General features: G+C 38.6%; 2 protein-coding genes across 11 annotated transcripts; one reads left to right on the plus strand and one right to left on the minus strand.

The window, feature by feature from the left end:
* The first annotated feature begins 3,083 nt into the window (after positions 1 to 3,083).
* On the plus strand, positions 3,084 to 7,780 carry LOC103701544 (uncharacterized). 8 transcript variants are annotated; one of them, XR_015987110.2, is made up of 7 exons: positions 3,179 to 3,962; positions 4,557 to 4,649; positions 4,841 to 4,908; positions 5,008 to 5,146; positions 5,399 to 5,548; positions 7,036 to 7,248; positions 7,365 to 7,780. XR_015987110.2 is itself a non-coding variant. In XM_026802409.4 (6 exons), the coding sequence occupies exons 1-6, from the start codon at positions 3,336 to 3,338 to the stop codon at positions 7,039 to 7,041; spliced, it is 1,041 nt and encodes a 346-aa protein (XP_026658210.4). In that variant the 5' UTR covers positions 3,084 to 3,335; the 3' UTR covers positions 7,042 to 7,780. The 8 variants fall into 8 exon arrangements, 3 of the variants coding, with proteins under 3 accessions (XP_026658210.4, XP_008781871.4, XP_008781874.4); XR_003384588.4 differs by having other exon boundaries at positions 5,435 to 5,548; positions 7,036 to 7,276; XR_603186.6 differs by having other exon boundaries at positions 5,435 to 5,548.
* Positions 7,781 to 7,898: 118 nt separating this feature from the next.
* Positions 7,899 to 18,516, minus strand: LOC103701545 (14-3-3 protein 7). 3 transcript variants are annotated; one of them, XM_008783653.6, is made up of 7 exons: positions 18,007 to 18,516; positions 16,158 to 16,464; positions 11,533 to 11,620; positions 11,302 to 11,411; positions 10,253 to 10,392; positions 8,582 to 8,616; positions 7,899 to 8,190 (listed from the first exon to the last, which is right to left on the minus strand). In XM_008783653.6, exons 1-7 carry the CDS (start codon positions 18,077 to 18,079, stop codon positions 8,185 to 8,187), a joined length of 759 nt encoding a protein of 252 aa, XP_008781875.4. In that variant the 5' UTR covers positions 18,080 to 18,516; the 3' UTR covers positions 7,899 to 8,184. The 3 variants fall into 3 exon arrangements, with proteins under 3 accessions (XP_008781875.4, XP_026658211.1, XP_088577980.2); XM_026802410.4 differs by lacking the exon at positions 18,007 to 18,516 and adding an exon at positions 17,209 to 17,342; XM_088721854.2 differs by lacking the exons at positions 7,899 to 8,190; positions 8,582 to 8,616 and adding an exon at positions 11,025 to 11,123 and having other exon boundaries at positions 10,262 to 10,392.
* Between the last annotated feature and the right edge of the window lie 218 nt (positions 18,517 to 18,734).

Consider the following 18,734-nt stretch of genomic DNA (forward strand, 5'->3'; position numbering starts at 1 on the left):
TCTGTTCGGCTGCACAGTGCCGAACAGAAGGCTTCTGTCCGGCACTGTTCAGCCGAACAGAAGCCTTTTGTTCGGCGATCCAGTGCCGAACGGAGCACGAACCGTGAAAAAAAAAATTTCGGGAGAAGCCGGCGAGGTGGTTCCGGGAGAAGCCGGCGAGGTGGTCGGAGATCGGGAGAATGCCGGCGACGAGAGGGAGAAGGGGGAACGGGGGGGTTTTGGGCGTTGGCGAGGTGTTTTGGAGGGGAAGAGCGGGGTGGGGGGGGGTTTGGGGGTGTAGAGAGCAATTTAGGTGAGGGGGTGGGGAGGGTGGGGGGTAATTTAGGAATTTTGAATTTTTTAGGGGTGTCCTTTGCAAATGGGGGGGTGTAGAGAGTATTTAATTTTTTTTTAATTTTTGGGGGGTGTCCTGAGCAATAGGGGGGGTGTATATAGAACCACCCGATTAAGAGGCTGCTATCGTAAATAAATATAGGGACAGCTATCGTAAGCAGTATGATACGGGATGCCAACCAGCCACAGAAAATGTCCTAGACTACGTGGCAGACGGAGATCGATGAGAAAACGACAATTCGTGGTATTAGAAAGTACGAAAAATTTAGCCAGGTGGAGATTGTGCGACTCTCCGGCGCCTCATATGCCTTCCAAGCACGGCAAGACGGAAGGGATAAAGGCCGGCGAAGACCAGGTTCCGACACTTTCCTCTTCTACAGGGACACAAGATAGACTTACGAAAGGAGACTGAAGCCGTGGACCAGTGGGCCCCACACAAAATCTGTGGTCTATTTTGAGGCTGGTGGAAGGACGATAGCTTGCGCAGGATTTGGTTTATTTTACGAGGGTGCATGATAGGGGAGGGAAAATTGGTCCGCGAAGAAAGGCTGGTTTTTTTTATTTATTTATTTTGATCCAGCGGCTCCTCACAGTACGCATGCACTAGTGCAGCTAATTAAAAAAAAAATTAAGTAAAAGTTGGTGAAAAAAAAAAAACTACAAAATTTTTCTAAAATGATAAACAATATAAGAGGCAACCCAGCCAATACCACTGCTCACTTTTCGATGTACATAAAAGAAACCATATTAAAAAAAAGGCATTTTTTTATGAAGCATATCACTGGCATGAATCCTGAGAAAGATGCATTAAGTTGTCTTTGAAAAGAGTTCTGAACATGCTATATTTTTCATTGTTTAGGCGTTGTTCAATGCTTTCCTAAAGAAAAGCATATCACTAGCATGAACCTTAAGAAAGATGCATTAAGTAATCTTTGAAAAGAGTTCTGAACATGCTATATTTTTCATTGTTTAAGCGTTGTTCATCAATGCTTTCTCAGTAGTGGTCCATAAGAGACGTAGTATGCACTCGCTCAACTTAGGAAATTCACATTCATCAAGAGGAATTTCTGGTTGACTAATTAATACACCAAGCACATAGAGTAGCAAAGCAAGGCCTGCTATGATTACATATAATGTTTCTGCTATTCGGTTGTCCAAAACAGTGACAAAATTATTTTTTTTTTTTTGTTATGGTCATTTAATTAAGGTAGTTGCACGTGTTGCTCTTGCCCTATTGTTGTGAAGTGACATCTTTACTATTATATTCGGTGTCTTGAATTTAAGATATTTATTAAATTGCCTTTTCTCAAACAGTATAACTCCTTGCCTCCGTCTTAGGGAGCTTCAATCCTCTCTGCTCCAGAAATCTTTTCTTTTTTCTCTGCCACACGCAATACATGTGCAATTAACTACATGAGAAAAATGGTTGGAGAATAAAAGAATGAAAAACAAAATATTAGGCTATAGCCTGGTGGGTGTGCTTCTTCGTGGAAAGGAGATTGGTTTAATACTGATAGCGCTCGAATTAAATAAAAAAAAGGACAAGCTCCACCAAACTTAAAAAGAATATGAAGGGATAGAACAGGCTTAGGATCCGAAGGACCCTGTCCAAAAGATGCAAGAAAGCAGAGGTGTCAAGAGTTCATTGAAGGAGATAGTTTAGGGGATAGCAAGATGGAAGTAGGCTGGCTCGCACTTTGTTGAAGTGGCTTTCCACGAGAGGAAAAGAGATAAGGCCTCGTGTCGAACGTTCCTAAAGTTTTTCCTGCAATTTTCAGAAAGTCAATATTGGGGGTGCTATGCTCTAATACTCTACATAAATAATTTTAATTTTTGTCTCCTTTACCGTTGTTCCAGAGAAGAAGATGAGAAAGGCAACAAAGAAAAAGAGAAAAAAAATCACTAGAAGGAGACAAGAAAGAAGCGAAACTTCTTGATTGCCTTATAGTTGTGAATATGGCTGGCGGATTGCCATTGTTGGAAATGCTAAATTTGGTTAGTTAAGTGATTCAATTTCTTTGCATGATAAGGTTCGCTTGAATTTCTGTTCTTAAAACAATTCGATCGATTTGTTCAACTAATACTTTGATCCATCTTGCTCTAGTTGCACTCTTGTGAGACTCTGCGATGGTATTGCTTAAGTGATTGAAATTATAAACTTTTAGGAGTATTGATTGGAGAAAATAATATACCAATCGAATATTAGCAATCGGCATATTTTGTTTTTAATAATTTACAATTACACCAACATATTGTTTCATTAGACATTTTATCATCCTTTGGCTTAGAAGTAGGTAATGAGCAGAGAATTCTTTAAACAATCTAGTAATTTTTTAACTTTAAAATTTATGAATTCGTAAATTTTAAGACTTTTCATACTCATCATTTCTTGTTCTTCTTTTTGAAAATTTTCTTTCCCCTTTTTTTCTTTTATTTTAAAACTAAAGAAAAATTATAAACAAAACATGAAAGCATCTCTAGAAGATATTTAAGTTAGTCACCATCAGAATATGTCCAATTTTTTCATTTTGTGAGTTCAGGAATGCTCAATTACCCTCTCCATTCAAAATAGCCATTTGCTAGTAGTAAACTCTAACTATACCTTACAATAAGAAATCATACAACTATTAGCCGGTGTCCCACTTTGGCATCTTTCTGCTCATATTGTTATTTATATTATTATTCTTACACCAAAGTGAGAAAAATAAAAAGAAATGAAGAGCAATTATTGAGGAATAAAGACCGGAAGCTTCCAACCATCTCTGATCCAACGGTTGTTTGGACACACACCTGAACCAGCAAACACCAGCGGATCTCGAATCCGATCCTCTCTCCAATCAGAAAAAAGAAAAAAAAACCAAAGAAAAAGAAAGGGCCCCCAAATTCCCCATCGCCTATTGGCCACCTCCTCCCTCGCCGCACCAACCCCCCACCTCGGAACCCCAACGCGCCCAGCATCAGATCAGAGATCCGATCTCCGGCCGGCCGCCGCTGTCGCGGAGATGGCCCGGTGCCTCAGCTTCACCGCCGCGAGGGACCGGTGCTACGACCGCAACTTCTCCGCCGCCGGGCTCCGCCCGACCACCACCGTCCTCGGAGACGGCGCCACCGTCCACTTCTGGGTCCCCAAATCCCCCGACCCCGCCCGCCCCCCTCTCCTCCTCATCCATGGCTTCGGCGCCAACGCCAAGTGGCAGTGGGCCGGCTACGTCCGCCCCTTCCTCCGATCTGGCTTCGACCTCTACATCCCCGACCTCCTCTTCTTCGGCGGCTCGGAGGCCCCCGGGCCGGACCGGTCGGATGCGTACCAGGCGCGATGCCTGGCGGCGGCCATGGAGGCGCTAGGGGTGCGGCGGTTCGGGGTCGTGGGGAATAGCTACGGGGGGTTCGTGGCATACCAGATGGCGGCGATGTTCCCAGAGGCGGTGGAGCGGGTGGTGCTCATCTCCGCCGGCGTCTGCCTCGAGGAGCGGGACCTCGCCGCCGGCCTCTTTGTCGTCTCCGACGTCGCCGAGGCCACCAGCATCCTTCTCCCCCAGCGGCCGAACAAGCTCCGCCAGCTCGTCCGTCTCTCCTTCTGCAACCCGCCACGTGTCATGCCCTCCTGTTGTATCTGGGACTACATCCAGGTCACCGCACATACTTAACACCCATTACAACCAATGTTTTTTTTTTTTTTTTTCTGAATTCTTTCTTTTAAAGAGGCTGCCATTTTACAATAATCTCGTTTCACGTGTTTTAGTTATTAGAGTTGCTTGACCACATTGGTTTTGCACTTTGAGATCTATATGTCAGGTTGGATGGCAAAACTTAGTTTCATAATTGTATGGAGTTGATAGTAAGCTACTAGAATTGAAGAGATTACTTTTTATTTTTTTTTAAAAAAAAAATTCTCACTCAATACTGATTTTTAAAACTAATTATGAGTCGAATTTTGAAACCATCCACGGTTCTTCCATTTTGTACTCTTTGTAGTGTCTAGTTAGGTTATTTAGATATTATTATAGTGTTGTTTGTGCTAGTAATATTAGCTAATGGCATGCAAATATATTCCTTTTTTTGGGGTATTTTCTAGGTCTTTTGGTTGTCAACCATTAAGTACTACAATACACTTTTCATGGAGCTCAAAGATTTCTTACTGAAAGAATTCTTGAGAGTTATGCTCTGGAAGCAATGTGGCATGGAAAGTAAATCCTCACAGTTCAATTTATCTCTAATGCTAGGTGATGTGCAAGGATCATGTGACTGAGAAGACTGAGTTGATCAATGCCTTAATCAAGGATAGAAAACTTTCGGATCTTCCCAAAATAACTCAGGTGATTCTATCTTCTTGTACCAATGACTTCCCATATGATACAAAGGGAAAACTGGATGCTACTTTATAGCCTAAGCAAAAGCCTAAAGGTGCTTTTTGTGTATTCCATGGCTGCATAATTTTCCCCCATTATTGATTTTACTTTGTTTTTATCAAATGTGTCCCTAAAATTGTATCTTTCTTTTTATGCAGCCAACCTTGATAATATGGGGAGAACAAGATAGAATATTTCCATTAGAATTGGCTCACCGATTAGAAAGGTACGGTAAGCATATAATAGATACAACTTTTCTTCAGAGACTGTGCGGCATTATCGGACAATTATTATCTAAAAAGAATGAATCATTTGAAAACTACAGGCATTTACAGGAGAACTCGCAACTAGTAGTTATCAGGAATGCTGGGCATGCAGTTAACCTTGAGAAGTCCAAAGAGCTCTGCGAGCATATAAAGGCTTTTTTTCTTAATTTTTCTCTCAAAAGTCACAAAAATCAGATGGTATGGTGGATTTATTCTCAAGATATATTTTGAATTAAATAAAGTTAATGCGTAACTGCAAATGCTTTCACTTTGTGTTCTCTCTTTTTTTTTCTTTTAATGCTTTAAACCTTAATACAAGCATTTTGACAAGTGCTTCAATTTAAGAATTTAAAATTCTAAGCACAATACCAGAAAAAAACTTCAATGGGAAACTGTCTAGCAACTTTATGAGATATGAACTAAACAAATTGAGTTTCCTGACATTTTCAGAGAAGTTGCTTATTCTGTTTCTTTGGATAAACATAGTGTTATGGAACGAGGTGGAAAATCATAGTTAGATTTGCTGATTTGAGCATAAGGATGCTTGCTTCTAAACTTCCACTGCTAGTACGGAAAAAGACGTGGATAAATCAGGTTAATGTAAGAGAAATTCTTCTTTTTTTTGTTATTGTTTTTCTGAGTTACAGAAGTGTGGCAGGGGAGCAGTAACTTTGAAAGGAAGCCTAATCATTTCAAATATTTATATGAATGAGAATCATATGAAATTTTACTCTTTGCAGATAAAGAAGTTTGAAAAAAATATATATGATCCATCTGCACGTCAATATATTTGTGCCTGTGATTCGTAATGCTTACTTGCTTTTTGGTATTTTATATAAAAGTTATTGTTTACATAAGGTACTGTATTTTTCTTTTTGTAGAGAAGATCCCAAAGACCATTAACGACCCAAATAGAGTGGTGCCGGCAACCTTGCATAACCAGATAGTGCACAGATGAGAGAAATGAGAATTTATATATATGACAAATTGATTTAAGAACTTTGCCTAAAGGTCATGAACGTACAAAATGTTATGTGATCTCTTGATTTATTTGTGCCAAATGTGGTTTTTTAGAAGCTTACACATGCATCTCAAATTTAAAATCTTATTTTGTGACATTAGAGTTCTTAACGTGAGCTACTCATGGTTAATCGTAAATTTTATACCAAATAAGACATAAAAAGGACATATTTCAAAGTTAGAAATCAAGTGTGTTAGCTGGGCATTTCAGATAAAATACGCAAGGTTAGATCGATATCTTGAACTGCAACAGCAACAGAGCAAGGTTTCCCAAAGAACCAAGAAAGTATTTCTTGTAAAGTGTTTGAATATAAACAAATAGCATCAATAACAATTTCCCATTTGCTTGGTGGATCTGCAATAAACATATAAACAAATTTTAGAGACGACAAATCATAAATTTTTTTAGCCTGAAGATTGGAAACAAGAAAAAAGAGATTAACTGGAAAACTAGTCAGAAGTGCTTATAAGCGAATGCCAGTGGGTGAGCAACATCCTAGGGTGTTTGTTGTATTCTAGTGAAAAATTATTATGAAGTTCTAAAGTTTCATTTATTACATCCAGCTAGGTTAACCTGCCATTTTAGGAGTATTCACTTAAAACAACACTTTTCTGGGATGCCTGGATTCTTTCTCGCACAATTTTTTCTCAGCATGGTGTCCAAGATAACAATTGCACTAGTAAGCTAGCGTCATGCTCCTTTTAGACCTCTACACAATTATATCTACGCTATTTTGTTATATCTGGATATGCCTATATGATCAAGACTCAACCCAGGCACACTAAGGGCACCAAAATCAAAATTCTAATATTTACATAAACTGGTCTCCACAGATGAACTGAAAAGTTTCTTTTAATGTGACTGTTTAACAAATTGCTGCAGGTGATGTTTTGCAGTCTATCCATTGAGTTTTGTCAGGCAACACTATGATATTTCATAATTTGAATTAAATAACCATGTATACACATAAAGAAATAGACAAATATTTGATGAAAGATCTCAAAATTCAAATTGGAACTAGTTTTTGACATATTCTGATGTTTAATTTCCGCCTCTTTTGTTGCAGGTGTAATATAATTAATAAGTGATTATTTTTCATGAGCATATGCTTGTGCGAACATGAGATCTAGAGTCCAAAGAGCACAAATCTGCTGTACATAAATCCAAAAGAATATCATCTGTGAAGACAGTATTGTTCATGCAGGGCCGCCGGACGTTTTATAAAGTCATCGTAAACAGCCTGCTCCTTATCATGCTCCAGACGAAAAAAAAGAGGCAGGTGGGAGGCTTGTGGCACATACTGGATGGTGCACATTGAAACTGATTCTCTCTAGAATTTTTCTATTACCATCTTGGTGTGCAACTTTGATCTATTGCCATTGCCATTCAATACAGGAACTTCGGTTCGTGCTAGGTATATTCTATCTTCTTTCTTCTGTGAGTCTATGGATGTACTCTAGTGATGTTGGTCTTTTAGCGAGCAAAATTGGCCGTGCAAGAAGAATCATGTCGAGGAGAATAACAGAGCTTCAGTTGATGTCACATAACAAAGAAGAAGAGGTGAAAATCCTTGGCAGAACGTGGCTATCGAAAAAAATGATCAAACAGTATTTCCTTTTCTTTTTCTTTTGGCAGTCTGTCCATTAAGAATAACACAGTTGTGGGAAGTGTTTCCTTTGTTTTAACTTGCCTCTTAGGTGGGCAGGTTAATATTTCCAGCCTAAGGACATTAGGTCTCAGCAGTCAGGAAGACTAATCTTTCCAAATTCCTTGAGGTACTGCTGAATAAATATTTGCCATGGTTCCATCCAGCTCTAATTTGCAACAGCAGCCATTTAGGTTGCTAGCACTGAAAGATCCAAAGGAAATCAGTTTGCTACCAAAACGAAGCATGCGGACCTATCTGAAAACAAATGTCACACCAGAAAATAAAGAGAAATCATACTCCACTGCAAGATATCTAAAACCAGGATCACTGCAACAGGCTCCCATAATTTAGTTTGCAGTTTGGTTTTTTTTTTTTCAACATGAACAGGTCAGAACATTGTGGGTGAGGGAACCTTAATATATGCAAGAAAGCTGTAAATATACATCGATCCAACTCAAAAGAAAAGAAAGGCACTCTTCACTTTCCAGCCTCACAAGAGCCACTAGTCTCCCTCACTAGCAGCAGTACAGGGGCCTCAACCAAAGACCTTCCCTTCGTACAGACCAACTATTCCTGCCAAAAACCACCACTCAGTTCAAGCGTATACAAAAATTTGGTATTAAGGTGATGTTGCTATAGATCCGCATTGTAATTAAAACTGATCCATGTGAGATCAGATCAAATTTAAATGAAGATCATTCAATCAGAGGCCACACACGAGCAGCTCATCATCCTGGAGAATCATGCAAGTAATTCAAAAAGATGCATTTTGTCGACGAGCTTCTAGGATGAAAGTATGCTGCTTTATGGAATGGAAAATATAGACTTCCCTCACAAATTCCATACTCTGTATATCCTACTTTAGTAGCAACCAGTTTATCATTTTCACTTAGCTTTATTATAATGTGGATCTTGAACAATGTAAAAGAATATCTGGGGAATGGACCGCCTGCAAAAGCCTTACCTCCATATCGTTGCTAGTGCCCTTCGATTGTTCACCTGCAAAATGGAACATAACCTCCATAAACAAGATTTGGAAATAATGAAAAGAAACAACATTTTATGATGAGAAGAGATTAGCCAACAAAAGGCAGGCATGTAAGTTTAAGCCGATGATGTCACAGCAAAAGATATTTGGAAAACAAATACAATGATCACATTCAATTATAATAAAAGGTTAAACCGATCAACATCGAGTTTGTAACAAGTCAACATAAACCATATAATAGGAATGTTGCCAAACTCATGGGCGATTAAAGCTAGCATGATCTCCTCTGCATCCTACGTTCAATCATGATAAAAGGTTAAACTGATCACATAGAGTTTGTAACAAGTCAACATTAATCATACAATAGGAATGCTGCTGAACTCATGGGTGATTAAAGCTAGCATCATCTCCTTTGCAGCCTAATGGAATATTAACAGTAGATAAGGGAATTTTCTTACTGTTTGCACCTCCCCCGGGAATTTTCTTACCGTTCACACCTCCCCCCCACCCCCAAACACACACCATGGCCTTGATGAGTTGTTCTGTGAAGGCTCAAAATTAACAAAAGAGAGAGGGATAATCCCTGAAGTCATTTCAATGAGAAGCAGCAATTTACCAAATCAGTGCAAGTGGCCATTATCTCTTTATTTATGTTCAGCAGGGATTTGTGCCTACAGCACCCCTAACACTAAATTTTTTTGGGCACTTGTCTAACTAAAAGACAATAATTATGATGTCTTAGCATCATTTCAATGGATATGTTGCATGAACACAAACATGAGAATCAGATGAGGACTAATGTTCAAGGGTCTGACTTGGCAAGATTGAAAAGCAGAAATGCTGGTGCATAGAAAAGAAATAATATTAACCAAAATATCATATTTAAATATTGTATAAAGAAAACATTAAAACATATTATTGTTTAAGCCCTTCAATATGCATCATTCTCATCCAAACCTCCCAATTAGATTAGGTATGAAATTTTGCAAAGTTATTTTTATATACACATTTTTGACCATATATAAAAAGAACAAAGCTCAATTTAATTTTAGTAAGTTGAACTCATTGCTCATAGATCCCAACCCTAAAATGACATTCAAAAACTGCCGTTTGGGAAAAAATGATAAATATCTATCTTGTGCATATCCGATTCGGCTATGTACTTGACATGGGTTCTAGGAGATGGATGTGTGCGTCAAGGTAAAAGAAGATATACCGATACCATTGAGATCACGACTCCATATTCAATGCTAATCACAGGCAATATTTATATAAAAATACCACTTAGAAAATCTTTAGGCATCAAATAATCAATTTCTTTAGTAATAATATGCAGATTACATTTGCACAACTAAACCATAAATTCTGAAAAGGGGGAGCCTTTTCATGGAAAAGAATTCAATTACAACAGATAACAAATAGAAGGGATATATACATACATGAATTAGTGCATACATACATATACAAATGCATGCATGGAATATATAGATACATACATACATATGTACATGCATACACACATGCATACATAGTATTCATACATGCATGCACACATACATATGCACTATATATATATATATATATGAGATAGAGAGAGAGAGAGAGAGAGCCAAAAGAACTAAAGAAGCAACTTCTGTACAAATTTACCTCCTTCCTCTGCTGTCCATAATGTGAGGTTATCCTTAAGAAGCTGCATAATACGTGTGCTGTCCTTATAAGATTCTTCACTGAGGGAATTGAGCTCTGTAATAGCCTCATCAAATGCTTGTTTAGCCAAGTGACATGCTCTGTAAAAGATCCAACGAGAATTTGCAAGGAATCATATGCAGCCACGTATAAAGAGTAGCTCTTGTACATGGGAATACACATATCCACACACTTCCGCATATGAGTAACCTTTACACAAAGTGTTGCAAAATACAAAATACAATGCACAGTGGACTTCTGACTTCTCAATCACGAATAGATGAATGTTAGAAACATTTCACTGCATTATTAAGAGAAAACAGGCATTTATTATGCTGGGTATGAGATTTAGTTTTGTTTACTTACCAATAGATGACATAAGCTAGTCTTCTTACACATTGAAATTTGTTCAGGACAATGAATACCAACATGGCAATATCAGTAAATTGAGCAAATTCATTTTCAGAAAAAATAATTGTTAGAAGAAAATTTATAAATTTGAGCATCACACGTGCCACGTCTAGTGACAATCATCCTGTCAATATACAAAAAATGTTTGATGCCTCCACATGATTGTGTTATGACCTAAGTTTTAAGTCCCGGCATCAGACCCCTTACCCCTACTGTATGGTATATGCCCACATACTGGCACATGGTACACTGTTGGAGTCAGTACAGCACCTATATCATGTATCTGTATGGGGAGCATATGGAGCCTTCACACCATACATACCATGTTGGTATGGATGTGCTCTACCGCCCAGCATCGTTCAGCACCTGAACACTGGTTAGGACCAAATCTAGGCCCGAGCATTGTTGCTCAACCAAATGTCTGTTATACATCAAACAAAGAATTGAAACAGCAATACATAAGACACTGACATATTACGTTGTTATTAGATAATCTGTATCTATTTGATTCCATAATTCCAGGCAATAGTAATGTTGTACATGTTAACCAAAAATCGAAGTAATAGAAATAGAAAGAATAGAATAAGTTTTGATTTAACCTTTCAGGCAAATTCATAATCTCATAGTAGAACACAGAGAAATTCAGGGCAAGGCCCAGCCTTATCGGATGGGTGGGATGAAGATCTGTCATAGCAGTGCTAGTAGCAGCCTGAATTGCAAATAACATCAGCTTTTGTTAGGATATTTCAAATTCTCACTAGAGGAGATAACAAACATTCATCAGAAAAAAGCGATCAATGAAAATCAAAGTATTGTCAAGTTCGACAGACCTGATAAGCCTTCAGTGACTGATCTGTAGCTTCTTTTCTTTCATTCACAGTCTTAAACTCAGCCAAATATCGGTAATAATCTCCTTTCCTGATGTTTATAAAAGGAAAATGGACTCATAAGGAGAGGGAGGGAGGGAGGGAGAGAGAGAGAGAGAGGAAAAAAGTTTACCTTTAGTTCAGAAATTATAAATTCAATAAATCCTGATTGGCTCTAGAGGAAAACCCCAGTTATAACATATTTGGTATCACATATTGCAACCCCATGAGATGCTTGGGCTGCCTCCGAGAGAGAGTGAAGAACTCATAAAGGTTTATTGATTGGACAAGATGACCACATCAATTCACCCTCTTTTGTGAGACTGCACCTGTCTTTCAAATATGGTAAGCCCGTCCCCAAAAAGAAGTTTGTACAATATGTAATTACCAAACACCAAATACATAGCGGAAAGTATGTTTTATGAACTTAAATAAATTTAATTTTTCAGAACAACGTTTTAAAATGCAAAAGTAACACCAAACTTGCCTAAATCTACTTTATGTACACATACAAATCCCAAAACCTTTAGTAGAAATGCTGTGGCAATTTCCTGGAAGCTTAGGTGACAGATAACACAGTGAGTGATTCAATCATGACACCTGCCTCATGCCATACTTGTAATGGGGCAGTAATATAGGAACATGCCATAGTTGCAACTAGTGGCTTGCCGCATGCATGGTGATTGCAACTACAACAGCGAGCGTGCGTGAAGAGTGGGGTGCTGCAGCAAGCAACCAAACTCAATTGGTGAACCAGGAACAAGGGGTAGTAATGAAGGATAGCAAGACATGGCTAAGGATAAGCAAGGACCACAGCAAATGGGGCATATTAGCAAGCTTAGACAATGTTGTCGTGCAGAACAATGGAGCAAGGACATGAGCATGAGAATCAGCAAATATCAAGGTTGTTGAAAACAACAGGTGCACTTAAGCCAACAAGTCCCCCATATTGCCTCAGGCACTAGACACCAAAAAGGGATGTTCCTAAAGAAAGCAAGGCACTAATTTAAGAAAAGCTCCATAATTCATTAGAAATAAATACTATTTGTACCTAAAGCAACACAATCATTGTAAGATTAAATATTCAATTTTCAACATCCTAAATCATAATCATCTTAAATATTAGAAATCCTGTTTCATATCTTTTATACACGAAATCAAAAGACCACTTCCCATAACATTTTTTTTAAACAAAAGTCAACAAAAATAGACCACTGGACATCTTAAGTTAGCTTCAAAGATCAAACTTGAAAAAAAAGTACCACTTCCCTAAACATGTTTCATGTCTCTAAACAACATATAACACAAAAGAATAAACCATTGAACATCCTAGAGTAGCCTATATTAATAAAGGCTTCAATTGATCAAAATCTACAACAAAATAAAGCAATCAGAGCTCTGAAAGAATGCGTAAAGCAGGATAGCAAAACTACTGCCGGACATTGGAGAGGTGGTTGCCCAAATGTCTCTTGCTTTAAGGCATCACAAAGGCATCCCCTTAGTAGATGTGCCTTGCCCTGGGGACTGTTGATGCAATTAAAGATTTCCTCGACTCACCTGAGTGCCTGGAATGCCTTTGGAAATAGTGGAAAAAATGGCAACATGAACCACCACATGGACTGGTATAGCAGCAGGTTTGATGGTCCATTGTCAGGTGATATTAGGCATGGTAGTATGCCTAGCATAGCATGGTATGGCAAAAGGCAACAAGGTGCATCTATAGCTGATGGCAAACAATGGGTCGTGAGTAGCTCAATGAAAGCAGCAAAGCACAAGTAGAGGTGACAAAGTGGTTTACTGCTTTTGTCAGCAACGACGTAGCGATACAGGAGAATAGAGAGACAAATGGAGTGTGAAAGAGATGGAGAGAGAGCAAGGAAGCAGAGGGAGCCTGATCATCCAACCATCTCTTTTTTTTTTTTCAGTTGCTTGCTGACACTCAATGCTAGGGTCTATTTTTCTATCTTTTTTCTCAATTTCATTAACAGTAACATCTGCATATACTCTCCTGTTGCTACATGTGGAGGTGCGTGATGAAGAGAACGCAATGATAGAGAACAAGGTGGAGACTTCACAAAAAGAGGAGAGTCAGAGTGGGGTGACAGTTTGGCGATGAGGAGTGAGAGAACCAAGGGCAAATGTAGGTATCACTTGAAAGATGAAAAAAGGTAAGGGTGACATGGGATCAGAAGCTGTTTAAGGTTCATGTAAACCGCTTTGGCAAGACGTGTGAACAGTAGGTGGAAGGCTTTTATCCAATAGCTTCTATGAGATAATATCTTCATCATTTGATCTAATGCCTCTGAGGCAATAACTTATGATAGTTTCCCATTCTTTGATAATTCAAACTTGGACCATCAAACATGTGCGGGCAAGTGATTGCAGGATGTGATATCGATTCTAACCACCAGACACCCTTAATAAAAAGGACAATAATCGGACAGCAATACAAAGGGCATTAAATTTTTTAAGATTTATTAAATGCATTTGTGCAGTAATTGAAGTGTCGTCATCTTAATTTTCTTCTTTTACAATAAAACTTTAGTTGCTAATGACGGATAAGAGACCCAGGACAATATTCAGTTCTCCTTTCAGTACTATTCAGTGTCTGAAACACTAGCTTATTTTCACCAAAAAAAAAAACACTAGCTTACAACCTGAATTTATGGAAACTCGATACCTATATAGTGATAATATATTTTTATAGTTCTGTGAAAAGGCATACCACATCAATTTCATATATTTGATCTAACACCTTCTGCTGCTAATTAATGGGTCATAAGAAAAGTCGTGTGCATGATGTGCCATAAGTACTACTTTTGATATGGCATAGGCCCAGCAGGATGGTACAACTATCAACTACTAGCACTCTAATGGACTGCAGGCGATGACATGACATTAGCACCATTAATAATTTTTCATGCACCCCGTGTGATCACATCGAGTGATGATGTTGAAATAAAAACCAAAAACCTTATCTGCTTATATCTCTCTAACCAGTGATTCATTTCGCGATCATCAAAATGCTTGAAATGCAGATAGTATCTCTCAGTTAGGATACCATCTATCTTCATAGCAGAATCTAAAAAGTGTCAGATTTCTTATATCACATACATGCACTTATTTGGGTTCTATAAATCCTATATTTGCTTCCCCTATTTGGAGCAGCATTTGTGAGCTGGAATGTTGATGTTTACAACTTGGCGGGTTGGGAACTTCTAAAGCATGGAAACTAAAATGCCTATCCTACAATATTTAATAGAATGAAAATCAAAAGGATTTTTTTTCAAACATCCATTTGTCTAAGGTAATTAGGTAAATAATATAAGCTGCAACTTCAAAGTTTCAAGATACACAGAAATGCATTGTAGGAAGGATGCAACGATATGCATTTCAGAATTTATAAATTTAACCAGCTCTGTTAGAATTTCATAAAATCTATGAGTGACAAACTTTAAAGAGGTTTTTTAATATTGATAAGTTTACATGATTTTACACTGTACTGAAGTCGGGCCCAATAATCAACAACGGCATACTTGAAAATGTTGCAACCTCAACTATAGTTATATTACTTTGGTATTTGCAAGAGATTTTGAAGCATTTTCAAGCATTTCTACACGCCAAGCAGAGACTATATCGCATGAGGCTCTTGTTTGTTATCTCCATTTATTTGGACAATCTATTATTTAGTTACATATATGGAATTCTGCTATGGTGTTAGGTTATTACTATGTAGTCCTAGTATTAGCCTTAACAATTATTCAGACAAAAAAAAAAGTATTAACCTTAATGAGCAAGCATAACTTCATCAATATCAAGCTTGCTCAATTCAAATCAAAGTATGACACGACAAAGTATAACAGTTTTAACAACTACAGTCAGTGTCACATTGGCCCCCTATATATGTGAAACTTACCAGCAGAAATTTTAGGAAAGTAGATGTTGAAAATGACCCGCAGCCTAAAGTGCGAGACAACCAAATGCCCAGGTTATATCCCCCTACCCTCCAGGCCCAAAAAAAAGAAAAAGATGCCTTTCTTTGCTATCCAATTTGGTTCGACATGTTCATAATAAGATGACGCAACAATCTCACATTGATTATTGGTAAATGTGCAAAAGCCAGTTCATCCTGCACAGTGAACTGGTGGTGCTTTCTAATTGCCTTTTGTAAGCAATAAGTCATAAGCAGAAATAAATTCAAAGTCTCAAACTGTGCAGTATGCATCTTAGTCTCAAGATTGCTAGTTCAATAGGATTATTTCATCAAGTCAATAGCACATAAGTCTTCTACGTAAGCATCAGCATACATGTGCAGACTATGAAACACTTGAAAATTTATCGGATATCTACAGCAACAAAAATATGAACCGAAAGCTCATAAGTAAAATACTTTCTAGTCAAATGGTAAAATTAACAGAAGGGGAGAAGATATTGTAACAAGATTATATGCTGATGATCATGGGAACAAGTCGTATTGAACTAATAGCGAATAGCCATACTTAATCCAACAAGAATCAACATCCATGCATCAATGGATTAAGATATTAAAGAGAAAAGGAACGTGTAATTTTAGTAAAAAAGAAACTTACATCTTGTAGAAGAAGACAATGGATTCACCAGCAGTGGAGGATGGAAGGAGATGGATGGCAATGATGGACAGGATGTCGTTGCAGATCTTCGCAAGCTCATCTTCAACTCTCTTCTTGTAGTCCTGTATCCTCTTAACATTTTGCTCAGTCCCTTTTCCATCTTCCTTCTCTTCAAGTGCAGCGAGGATCCTCCATGATGCTCTCCTCGGACCAATCACATACTTGTACCCAACTGACAGTAAATTCCTCTCCTCTGCTGTCAGTTCTATGTCCATTCTAGCAATCTTCTTCATGGACTCCACCATTTCTGAGACATGACAAATGAAACTTCTCTTTGACACACAAGAAAGAATGTGAGAATAGATAACAGGTATAAACTCTGTAGAACTATAATTAATTTCCAAGCACATCAACCATATAAGCTGGTAGCAGACAGCATATGGTGGTAGCCCTATATTGGTGCCAGGAAAAAGAATCAGAGTTTGAATTTTAGGATCAAAAGTCTTTTTTGGTTTTTGGTCGGAAACAGCATATCTTTAAACAGTTTTATCTAAACAGATTATGCTAATAGCAACGAAAACCGATCTTTCTTTCTTACAAAATAGCCAAATGTGATATGGAACTACTTAGTACCATGGAGAAATAATCAACTATCTTTTTCTCAGTGTATGAAGATCACCAAGAGAAGGGAAAAGAAAAGAGAAAACTTCATGGTTCATGAAATGTTTTAAGAAGAATTTAGATATCAAGCTATTTAAAAATTTGAAACCGTGACATTTATCATGATTTTATCTTCAGTTAAGAAGCCCTCACAAATATATTTCAGACTTCCAACAGGAGAAAATAAGATCAATCCCCATATAAAAGAGGAGGAGTAGTAGTAGAAGCAGCAGTAACAGAAATAATAAATAAATTGCCCACTGATGAGAAACGAAGAATCAAACATAAGGAGTTCGATTAAAATAGAAAATTCATAAGAAAATGAAAATAAAGATTAAAGCTGCTACATAAACACCATGCGTCCAATAAAGTGATGAATAAATCCAAATACCTGGAAATAATAAAACAAGTTTTTACCAAAGGAATTCCAAATAAAGACCAACCAAAGATAAAATTAAACTGAAGCAAACAAACATTCACGCCCATAAATCCAGAAACCATTATAAAACACCGAAGCTACCCCAAAATCAAAATTGGCCCACTCTTATAAACCCAAATGGATACACCTACCCCACTTACTAATAAGAAATTAATATATTCCACATCTACCCAGTCCATTTATGTTGACCAATCACCACATGAAGTAAATAACTCCATCGGGCGAAAAAAAAAAACTTACAATCCAATAGAACAAAGCCACCCCATTCACCAACAACTCAGTGCTACTAAGAAAAAAATAATACCCCAAAACACAAATTTGCACCTAAAAATGTCAAATTTACCACTCCGGATGCTGCTCAGATGAAGCAAACGAGCCCACTGACCACCAAAAAAAAATTCCAAAATTACATGAAAAAGAAAACAAATTCACCCTCTGCAGTTGAATCCGAAACGAACAAGTCCAGCAACTCATGATCAATCAGAAATTCAAACATTAATCCATAAAGAAAAAGCAAAAAGCCGAAAAATACATATTTCCACCAAAAAAATCCATCTTTTCGCACTCCACGTTTAACCCAGAGAACAATGAGGGGAAAAAAATGTCAAAACTTTCACACACTCGACGCCTAACCCAGATAATCAAACCAACCATTCACCACAAAATCCCAACACTCGACGTCGAACCCAGATATTTTTCTTCCCGTTTTTGGTAAGACCCGAAAGACAAGCAACAAAGCTAACACCGTACCTTCGTATCTCTCCGCTTGCTCCGCCAGCTTCGCCATGTACACATGCCTCTCTCTCTCCTCCATCTCTCCCATCTCCTGGAAAAGCCTTCAACTTCCCCCTTTAGTTTCCCTTTCCTTCCCACTCCGCACTCCGCTTGTATTTCTGTATTTGGTCGCTGATTCGATTTGATTGATTTGTCTGAGCCGCTTCGCCCGTCCGGCCTTTGGAGTTTCGTACGAGTTTTGGATTATTCTATCTCTTTTTCGCTTTTTCTTTGTTGCTACCGAAGAGACCGGACCACGAAGACTCCCGCGGGCCCCACCGTGGGGTGCGTGGAGGGCGACGAGCGGCTCGGTGCCCTTACCGGGGGATGCAGTCGGAGCACCGTAGGGTTTTAGAGAGAGGGGAAGAGCGTCGGACGGGATTCGCGGGAGGCCGTGCGATCTGATGACGGTCACGAGGAGGGCGGAAGGGAAAGGGGGGCAATTTCCGGACGATACGGACCGGAGAGGCCTCTGATACGTGGGCTAGTTACGTCCGTTGGATCTCTGGTCGTGTAGGGTGTGAGATTCATGTGGTCACCGCCTCATTTTCTTTGGACAAACGTGACCCTGGTTGACGTGGGACTCACGATAAGGGGACTATCCATTGTGGACGTTAACCGGGGCCGTTAATTTTTGGTTAGCGGGAGCCGCGTTTTCGCTGCAACACCCCCCCCCCCGTGATTTGGAGGGCAAGAGAAATTAT

Source organism: Phoenix dactylifera, chromosome 5, assembly GCF_051530095.1.
Source record: "Phoenix dactylifera cultivar Ajwa chromosome 5, Ajwa_hap1_PhDact_Kaust_v1.1, whole genome shotgun sequence".
Classification (NCBI taxonomy): domain Eukaryota; kingdom Viridiplantae; phylum Streptophyta; class Magnoliopsida; order Arecales; family Arecaceae; genus Phoenix; species Phoenix dactylifera.